Below are 11,001 nucleotides of genomic sequence, written 5' to 3' on the forward strand. Positions count from 1 at the left end.
GGTAACTAGGGGATGAGAAACTTAGAAAGATGACCTTAAATGTATGTTATTTAAATAAATTACTTGTCACATTCTGATACTCATTTGACTGTGGAATTAAAGATTATTGCCTGATTTCACTGTCCTTTTAGAATATTATCATTAACCTTTTGTCCATGACTTGTTAACCTTTTTAACCTTCTCTTTTAGGTGATGAAAATTGAATAGAACGGCCACCAGGAGAGAATTTACCCTGCTGTAATGGCAATGAACAGAACACTTTTACTCTGAAGACCAAACGAAAGTGAGCTGAGAGCCTGCTCTAGTCTGAGATAACGCTGGTATTCAGCTGGACCAACAGCAGCAGTGCTTCTCAAATCATCAGCTAGGTGGCTGATCTTGGACCACAATGAAGGGGGATGGAGAGAACGCCGTGTTCTGTGCTCTAGCTCCCAGTCTTTAAAAAATTTGGTTCTTTTACTAAATTATTTATTCTTGTAACTTGTGTATCCTTATGCCTCTTTATTCTGCAGAGGCTGCCCCCTGTGCCCTTTTCTTATGAAGATGCTGCCCCTTGGCACAGCAAACCTTCTGGTCCCTCAGGACTGAGCCCTTTCGACCTCTCTCTGGTGCTCTTACAGCTCTCTGGCTTATCTGCACTTCACCTTTCCTCACAACTGTCCATTTGCTTCTCTGTCTCCCTGAGTAATTGGAAAGTTCCTCGAGGGCAAGTTTGGCATCTCCAGACTCATACTTGTCCAATCTAGATTTTAGTGCCACAAAATGAAAATAACTCTCCAAAGCCCCCCTTATTTTCCCACTGTCACCAAGTAAAATTATCCAGGGTGAATGGAAAAGGCAGAAGAGGAATGATTTATTCTTAGCGCTCTTAAGTAGTTTACAGGAAAAAAAATATGTCAACTGGATAAATGAAGAAAGAATCCTGTGATGAGTCTATTCTCAAAGGCTATTTTCAAATCTCATAAATACAAAAAAAATCTCAGAAAATCTACATGAACATAAACTTAAAGATCCAGTTAATGTTCAAATTAATAAATTCAAGATAAATTGACAGATATCAGTGCTCGTGAATTCTGAGATAGAAGTTTATATACATTGGTTTAGGAATTAGACACCAGCCATATTCTTACTTTGTTTAAAAGCTTAGTTCTGATTATATCTGTTACATATCAGAGAAACTCCTCTTTAAATAAGTATGATCAAGTTTTGACTTGGAATGAAACGAGGAAGAATTCACAGAAATTACACCCACTGTGAACATGTTCTGAGTGATAAAATCTGTCAACTCAAACACCTTGGAGAAAATGCCAGGCGATGCTCTTCTATGGTTATTTCTTAAAGGAGCGCAATTGCTAGCACAAGCTCCCCAGGAAGTTATCCCAACAAGGACCCAGATTCCATTGTCTCTTCTACAAACAAGTGGACTGCCAGAGTCCCACTTTTATAGCAGAGAAAGGGAGAAAATTTGTGAATATTCATAAGTTAAAAATATTTTAGCAGGTCCACAAATATCAGCATTCATCTCAAAGAGAGAAGAAAGAGCCCACTAGTCATTGTCCATCAACATTCTTTCTGTCCATCTTTTTGTTTCTTCACCATTAGTTTCAAGGTGCAGTCTTTTTACCCAGATGTAACTTTCTTCCACTATTGCTTGCAATCTTGTCAAGCTAACACTTAATTTCTCTCTCCCTCCTACTTTTTTGGGAACAACCATATAGATTCCAAAATCAGTGAAAGGAGAAGGGGAAATTTACAGATATATGCTTCCACTATAGCTGGTCACCCAGAATTGCTGGGAAAGACTGGGTCATATCCCAAGCCTACAGCATCAGTGAATAGAGTCCCCAAAGTCAATCAATGGCTCAAGGCTCAAGAATACCTGGTGTGGGAGCAATAGCCTGCGTGCCCTTTAACAGTCATCTGTCCTTGGGGCCCCTTGTCTAGGCTACGCACCAGCACTTACGATGATAAGAGTCCCGGACTTGGCCAACCCAGCTGTTTATCATGGGATAGTTAGCACAAAGACCGTCATGGTCTGAGGGAACATGGAGGCACTCCAAGGGGAACTCTGCTTCTTGGAATGCAGGTCATACAAGGACAATCCCCCTTGGCAAGCAAGCAGCCAGTTCCTCTGCCTACTTAAGCAAGCTTCTCTCAGGGGGCAGTAGTGGGTGCACACTTCCATCCAGCAGGCCACCACCACACATTCCCTCTAAGCAACTCTCAGTAAACCTATATGTCTTGTTTGCCATCTCCAGGTCTTTTTTTTGGTCTCTCTGCAACCTATCCTGCACTGTGCACTCAACCGGGCATGCGGCCAAACAACTGGGAAGCCTAATTTTGTCCCAGAAGCTATATGTAAAGGACTGTTGGCTCTCACACTAGAGGATAAGGAACCCACAATTTCAGGATCCTTTCTTTAATAATCTTTCCAAATATGCTGCTTTGAGAACATGTGTCAATTTTGTGTTGGATTAAACCCTCCTCAAAAGGCATAAAAGTGTTCGAGGGCTTCATCCAAAAAAGGATTGCTTGAAAAGGATGCAGACAAGCCAAAGCACCCTTGTCCTACTTGTGTTTCAATTTAGAAAGTGGTATAGGTGTAAATTTCTCTCTCCTCCCTCCCAAACTCCTCCTGCACCTTGTCCTGACACCCTAGAAGAAAAATCATAAATTTTTCCAACAGATAATTTCAGGGAGTTTCCCATAGCAGTTTCAAGTTGCTTGGCTTTCCAAGTAAATTATCTTCTCTACCTAAAACTTAAAATGCATGTCTTTCGCAAATTGGTCTCCCTTTCCTCTCTATATCTTCTAAAGGTTAGTCCTCTTTGTGACGTTGTTGTGTTAGACTTGGGAGGTCATTGTCATTCACAATATCTTTTACCCAACAGTTAGTATAGCTATGCAATCTTTGGTCAAACTTTGTGTAAGCACTGCATTCTGCACTAAAGACTGAAAAAAAAAAATAGCTCACAATGTTTAACAAAAGGTGGAATAAAAAATAACTCACAGCTGGACCTAATTAGCTTGCCAAAGTTGTCACCTTGCTTGATTGAATTGGGTTGGAAATGTTGAAATTTTCCTTGCCTCCTCTCCCCACAAAAAATGAGGTGTCAAAAAAAAGAATTCTCTCAGCCAGGTCAAGTGAACTTTTTCAGTAGAAGCCAGGTGGACAGACGCAGGAAATGGGAATTTTGAAGTAACTCCCCAAAAGCAACTCTTGGGGAAAGGCAGAATCCACCATCACCCACGTGTTACTGAGTAACAGCTGATTTATGCTTTTTTCCTGGCAGGCATGCTTTTCCCCATCAAGGAAACTGGCACACAGCGTGGTCCTTCCTACCGGAGGAAGGTTCATATCCTTGAGCACAGTATTACACGTTCTGTCATCCAGGATGGGAAGTTGCACTTCTTGTAGGACATTTGAATATTCTTTTGCTGTGGAGAAAGGACAGTAAGTGAGTCAACAGCTGTCCTTATTGAAACAAATCAATAAGAGACCAACAAGTTTAAAAACTATTTCAAACAGATATTTAACCAAAATGTAGAAGTCCTTATTTTTTTAGGTGTGAATTATATTCTTCCCCCAAATCACATATGAGATGAGGACATTTTTTAAAAATTCCGCAGATTTTTAACATAGGCAATGGTGATTTCTCTGAATATATCCTTGAATATTTCCTTAAGAGGAAAACTTTAGTCAACAAAGCAATATTTTGTAAAATTTCTTTACTTTAAAAAAAATTAAAGTATTAATGATAAAGAAGTTTAACTATGATGACTATTTCCTGACTTCCCTTCTGCTGTATTCTTCTTCATCTGTTATAGTCACCTCCAGTTCTTTTATCTGAGATGCCTAACCAAAAAGGCAGCAGGAGGTGTTTTATGTAAAACATTAAGTATAGACTTTTCTATGTTGAAAACAACCAGAAATCTTCACTGAGTCAGAACTCAGGGGTTAAAAAAAAAAAAGCCCAGGATAAATGTATTACTCATAGCCAAAAATAATTCCTGCTTCCACTGGGCATACAAAGGGGCCTGGAAGAAATATTATTATATTCTTTTGATGCCTCTTACTCTCTGAAATCCTGCCCCATCCACTGGCCATGCAAAGAATCCCTTCTTCAAATTGGTCATCTCTATGGGGAATACAGATCGGCTGAACAGCAATGCCTGAAAAAACAACAATAACAAAAAATCACAAGGTTCACAGACAAGTGATGCTAAAAATATTTGGAAAGTGATGTCTGCTTGATTTCATGGCTTCTACACTTTCTTCCTAAATGAAATATTGACATATATTTTCAAAGCTCTCCTCTCTCATAAAAAACTATTTCATATTTATAGGAATTTGAAAAAAAAATGCAAGAACAGTAAAATAAGGAAAAAAATAACCCATTGTTTCACATACCACAATGACTCCCACAAACTACTAACATTTTATGGTGTGCCCTTGCACTTAAGGGCCAGTTTTTCACTCAGTAATAATTGATCACTACTATAGAGCAAGCACTCTTCTAGATCTCAGTGAAAAAAAAAATCCCTGCCCTGGCAGAACTTACACTTGTGTTTGTGGGGAGAGGGAACACAAACAAGAAAAATATAATTTAGTTGTTAGGTAATATGTGGTCTGGAAAAATCAGAGCAGGGTAAAGAAGACGAGAAGTCTGGGGATTAGGCAGGATGCATAGGAGATGTAATTTTAAATATGGTAGACATGGTAAGTCTCACTGAGCAGATGACATTTGAGCAAAGCCTTGAAGAAGCTGAGGAAAGGAACCGTGCAGTTATCTGAGTGGAAAGCCTTTGAAGAAGAAGAAACAGAACAGAAAGTCCCATCAGTGGAATCATGTCACGCATGTCTGAGGAACAGTGGGGAGGCCAAGACGGCTGGAGCAAGTTAAACAAAAGAAGTTTAGTAACAAATGAACATAAAAGAGGTTAAACATATGGCTAGGAGGAGGGAGAAGTCAGTTGATAAGAATATTGATTTTCATCTGAGAGTAGTGGAAAACCACTGAAGTGTTTTGACCAGAGTGACAGAATCTGGCTTACATCTCAAAAAGTATTATTCTAGCTGCTGGGTTAAAAATTAACATTAGGGATGCAAAAGAGGAAGGTGGAGACAATTAAAGAGACCATTAAAATTAACTCAGGCAAGAAATGATGGTAGCCTGTAACGCGATGGTAAGAGTAGAGAGAGTGAGGCAGAAGCAATAGGATTTTTTGGATGGATTAGATGTATAGTGAGAGAGAAGAAGAGTGAAGAACAAGTGCAAAGTTTTTAGCTTAAACAACTGGAAGGGTAGAATGGTCATTAATCAAGATGGAAGGCTACGGGTAGGATGTCACGCATAATCAGGATTTTGCTTTAAACATGGTGAGATGCCTATTAGCTATCCACGTAGATGATCATTAGGCAGTTGGCTATATGACCCCTATTTATCACAGCAGTATATACAATACAAAGAAACCTGGGCTAGATACATAACATTTGGGGAAATCTTCAAGGAAATGATGTTTAAAGCCTTGATCCTGGATGAGGATCACTAAGGGAGTGAGTTCCAAGAGAGAAGAGGTCCAAGTGCTGAGACCTGGGACACTGGAATGATAAGAAGTCACGAAGAAGAGAAGGAACCATCATAGAAGACTAAGAAAGGGGGTAAAAGGTATAGGAGGGAAACCAAGGGACTCCTGGAACTCAAGTGAAGAAAATGTTTCCAGGACAATATGCACAGCTCTGTCAAAACCCTCATGAAGTAAGCTGAGGATTGAGAATTCACCTTTGAATTCAGCAACATGGAGGTCATAGCTGACTGTGACAAGAGCATATCTGGTGGGGGTGGGGGGGAGTAAAAGTCTAATAGACTCAGATATCCAACAAACATCTCAAACCTAATACATGTAATTACGAGAACTAAGCAGAGGAAACGGACATACCTAACATAGAGGGATCTTCAGAGTTTTTCTACGAAGGGGAGCAGAAAAAAAAAATCAATAGTTTCCTATGATATACAAATCTAGTTTGAGTTATTCTCTCTCAGTATTTTGATGATCTTGTTCCACTGTCTTTTGACTTTCATGACTGCTGTTGAAAAATTAGCTATCACTCTAATTATCATTCCTTTTTCAGTAATATAGTTTTTTCCTCTAGATGTTTCTTCCCCCCTGAGGAAGATTAGCCCTGAGCTAAAATCTGTTGCCAATCTTCCTCATTTTTTTTTTTAAATTTTTTCTTTTTGAGGAAGATTAGCCCTGAGCTAACTGCTGCCAATCCTCCTCTTTTTGCTGAGGAAGACTGGCCCTGAGCTAACATCCATGCCCATCTTCCTCTCCTTTATATGTGGGACGCCTACCACAGCATGGCATGCCAAGCAGTGCCATGTCCGCACCCGGGATCTGAACCGGCGAACCCGGGGCTGCTGAAGTGGAACCTGCACACTCAACCGCTGTGCCACTGGGCTGGCCCCTTCCTCATGTTTTTTCTTGAGGAAGATTAGCCCTAACATCTCTGCCAATCTTCCTCTACTTTATATGTGGGTCACCACGACAGCATGACTGATGAGTAGTTTAGGTCTGGGTCTTGGATCTGACCCTGCGAACCCAGGCCACCAAAGCAGAACGTGCCAAACTTAACCACTACGCCACAGGGCCGGTCCCTCCTCTAGATGCTTTTGAGATCCTCTTTTTGTTTTTAGCATGCTACCATTTCAGCGCAACATATGTAGATGTAAAATTATTTTTAGGGGCTGGCCCAGTGGTACAGCAGTTAAGTGCACACGTTCTGCTTTGGCGGCCCGGAGTTCCCTGGTTTGGATCCTGGATGCAGACATGGCACTGCTCATTAAGCCATGCTGTGGCAGGTGTCCCACATAGAAAGTAGAGGAAGATGGGCACGGATGTTAGCTCAGGGCTAGTCTTCCTCAGCAAAAATAGCAGGATTGGCAGAGCTTAGCTCAGGGCTGATCTTCCTCAAAAAAAAAATTATTTTTAATATCATAGTGTGAAATACTGGGTTTCTTAAATCTGAAGATTTGTGTTTCATCGGTTATGATTAACCCTCACCCACTTTCTCTTAAATTCTAGCCTCTCTATCTATATTCTTTCTAAAGCTCAAACTGGATATTTACTCTTTTAGTCTATCCCTGTCTCTTACTCTGTGTCTCTTGTAGATAATTATTTCAGATCCTCTAGTGCCCTATATCTGATCTAATCTGCTATCTAATTCATCTACTATCTAATTCCAATTATATGTTCATAGCTTTGTGTTTTATTGACTCCTTTTCACATCTTCCTCTTCAGTTAATAGTTTCTTCAGTCATTTTTGATAGACTTTTACTTACTTAAACTTAAGTAAAACATACTTTATATTATGTATCTCATCTTAACACCTGTAATCTTAGAAGATCTGGTTCTGGTTGTTGTTAATTTTTGACTCTCTCTCTTTGGTGGCAACTTTCGCTGCATAATTTCGATGTAAATGTGTGCTCATATTAATTAACACTTTATAGGAATACCTTGAAGCTGTGAGTCAAGGTTCATTTCTTCAGAGAGGATTTACTTTTGCTTCTGCCAGCAGCCCCAATTACCCACCTGGAAACACTTTCAAGTCTTGGCTTGGAGTCTGTGGTCACAGGTAACGGGAATTCCAGCACCAAAGCTGAATGAGGGCTTGCCCGTGATCACGGATTCTCCTGAGAACCCTCCCTCCAGAGCCGAGGTTCAAGTAGGCAAGTTTCCTTATTCCTTCACTTTGGTGGCATATTTCCCTCACTCTTTTCCTCTGTCTTTCAAAGCATCACCTTTCAGGAAGTCTCAGGTTACAGGGAGCCTCCAATCAGACTCTCCCATCCCCCATCCCTACTCCCATGCAGGCTCCTCACATGGGCACTTAAAGTTCTAGGTTCCCAAAGATAGTTAGACGCCTCAAGGGCAGTCCCTTTCTTCGGTGTCTGGCTAACGCCTTTGGATTTGCCTTCTTTCATTGTTTTTGGCCACTGAACACTTCCCTTTCCTGCATTTTTAAAAAAGCAAGTTTTTAATATTTTATCCAGAATGTTTAGATTACCTGTGCTGAATATGAGATATCTAGTCCACAATAATGACAGAAAGGAGAAGTCTCTGAGAACATTTTTAAATGTCCCAAACTCTTTGGCTAGAGTCGAGCATAGGTAGATGGTCTAGAATATAGCCTAGCCAAGACACTGGAGTAATTATAATGCTGACTCATTTAGCATACATAATTTGCAGCTGGGACTCCTAGCCTGTACAGTGCATTTTATATGTTGTAGATTAAATAAAATTATTTTTAAAATAAACAAAACTTCGAAATTCTAATATTACTATATACACACAGAATTTAAAGTGAACTGGTACAGAACTGATAAACACAGTTTTCTCCATTACATTTTTTGAATTCTCACTCTCCCTACTTACCAAACTTGACTTTGTGTTTTAAAAACAGCAGTGCAATATCAGAACTCCTATAGCCAAGCCTGCTGTATTCAGGATGGATAATTTTTGAGACAGGAATATTCTGCTCCTGCTCATCCTCTTGTCGGAGGTTGTACTCTCCAGCAGTCACAGTCAGACTCCTAATTTGCTTCCTAAAACCAAAGAAAAATGTTCCAATAAGTAACTGCGTCCCCCAGGAGAGACTCTTCGTTTCATGTAACTAAATGAAAAGTGATTAATGTACCTTTAAGGATTTCTAAGTCTTAAAAGAAGATATACCATTATTACTGATTACTATCAATTGTCATAATTCCCTGCAAATTATAGGGATCATAAAAAGTCATGGTTTTCAGTCAACGAGTGTTTAAATTTTGTGAACTCTTTCCGGTACCATCAACTGTCTTTCTGTGTAAAGCATTTAAGCGTGGCTTCCTTTTCTTCTTTTATTCATAAGCCAGTCTAAATATCCTCTACCATTTTTAAGATTTTTAATAAAAGTTGTCCCTGGAATTGTCCTTCTTTTCCTCCTTAGTACCCTTTTTAAATCTAGCCAAGTGTTTGTTATTTCCACAGTATATTTTCCCTCTTAATGAAACTCAGATTATTAAACTTTGGAGCACCCATGTAACGTTTGATGTTAATACTTTATTAGAATAAATAATTATTCTCCCCCACCACTAACTCCACAAAGTATAGATGATGTGTGGGGTCTCTGATTAGTAAGGCAGGAAGCACGGGAAATCCTGGGCCAGACACAAGTTTCTAGGGATCAAGAACGTCAGTGGGTGAGTAGACCAGATGTCAAAATTAAAAGGACTAGGATTTAATCTTACATAGTATCTCCCAGCCCTGTCACTATGAGTCAAAGTTTGACAAGCAATGAAAATCCACAACTTACTCATAGAGGCTAACCAGGCAGTGGGCTGCTGTAACCACCAGATCTTCTTGAATCAAGCTTCCTCCACAGAAGTGGCGCTCACCTAATTTTAGGGAGACCTGCTGCAAAAGAAAGTTACAAACACAACTAATATACATCTCCCCATAGATGTCATCTCCTTCAGAAACAATTGAAATCAACTCTTCAAATATGGTATAACATTCTTAAAATACTGATATAAATTGGTTAGTAAGATATTTCCTATGAAGTAAACTTTTTCTCAGAAAGGTCAAGTGGGGTCATGAGAAAAAATTACACGTTAACTTGGAGTTGAGATATTTGAAACAAAGGAAAAAATTCACCATTTTCTTAGTAAGACATCAATGCCCTCGTTATACTGACCTGCCATGGATGTCGACCAACTGCTGAATTCCTTCAGCGAAAGGTTCTAGAGAAGAACCCACATGCCAAGTCAGTTTCTGAACTGCTCAAATGGATGGCACGAACTCCACACTTCAGCCCTGCATGGGAGAGCACGTGTGCGCACACAGACACTTTACGTAAGGGTTCACTTTATCAAGAGGCCAAGTTCAGATTTTCCCGGCCTGGCACAGATGTTCTGATATCCCTCAGCTGCAGGCTATCCCGTTTCTTTTCTCAAGTTCTTACTGAGTAGATCACCACTCCCCTGCCCCTTTGCAGCCTGCGCTGCCTTAATTACAAAAGACCCGGGGCAGGATGAGCCAGCCCTCCCTCTAGCGACGGACTCCGGGCTTACTCTGGGAGGATGCACATTACATAATTTAGGTTGTATTAAAGATGCTGCAGAACAATACCTACTACTCCGAAAGAGAGATACTAGGCTCTAAGTTACTTCTACTTGCTTATTTTTCCTTGGAGGAGGTTCCTTAGCATAAGCACAGTTAGCAGATGTGCCTAAAACCTGAACTCTGGAATCTAAAGAATTTCATATAGAAAATCGCAGGCCCTCCTTTGGGCACGCCTGGGCCTGTGCTATGGCCCCCCTCACCCGTCCTTCCTCCCGGCCCAGGGAGGAATGAAGTGCTCAGCTCCAGCCTGCAGCCTGGGCGCCCAGGGGCCGGGCTCACCGAGTCTTTGCGGGAGGCCGATGGCGAGCCACAGCAGCAAGGGGGCCCTGGCCAGCGCCCCCATGGCGGCCGCGCGCGGGGACTCGTCCGTCCCCCTCGGTTGCAGGCTCGGAAACCAGGCGAGGTGGGCGGGCTCCGCGCCGCAGGTTCCCGCGCTCCCGGCAGCACCGCCGCCGCGCTCTTCGTTCCCGCCCGCGGCGCCGATGGGCCGCACCTGCCCCGCCGCCCGGCTCGCAGCTTTCCCTCCTCAGCATCATCCCGAGCCGCTGCAGCAATCTCGCCGCGCCGGGTGTCACAGCAACCCCACCAGCCACCCCTGGAGGCAGGCGCGCGGTGCCCCGCCGCTGGTGGGTCGTTCACACGTGTGCAGCGGGGTCCTAATGACAGATGCAGGGGGCAAGGCGATCAGCGGCCTAGAACGCTCAGCGCAGGTGACTTCTGTCCCAGAACTGGGAGTGTGCTTCAAGCCCAGGATCAAGGAAGCTGGTCACCCATACAAGACACAGGCAGGCTGACTTCTGGAAGGCAGACTCATGAAAGCTTAATGCGTACTTATTAGTA

General features: G+C 41.8%; 1 protein-coding gene across 1 annotated transcript in view; it reads right to left on the reverse strand.

The window, feature by feature from the left end:
- Positions 1–10,760, reverse strand: part of OVCH1 (ovochymase 1) — a 48,799-nt gene extending 38,039 nt beyond the window's left edge. Inside the window, 7 exon segments of the mRNA XM_070495176.1 lie at positions 1,167–1,437; positions 3,286–3,438; positions 4,078–4,173; positions 8,437–8,606; positions 9,353–9,453; positions 9,734–9,852; positions 10,441–10,760. Coding sequence (XP_070351277.1) covers positions 1,167–1,437; positions 3,286–3,438; positions 4,078–4,173; positions 8,437–8,606; positions 9,353–9,453; positions 9,734–9,852; positions 10,441–10,504 — 974 coding nt within the window. The 5' untranslated portion in view covers positions 10,505–10,760.
- Between the last annotated feature and the right edge of the window lie 241 nt (positions 10,761–11,001).

This window comes from Equus asinus, chromosome 22, assembly GCF_041296235.1.
Source record: "Equus asinus isolate D_3611 breed Donkey chromosome 22, EquAss-T2T_v2, whole genome shotgun sequence".
Lineage (NCBI taxonomy): Eukaryota > Metazoa > Chordata > Mammalia > Perissodactyla > Equidae > Equus > Equus asinus.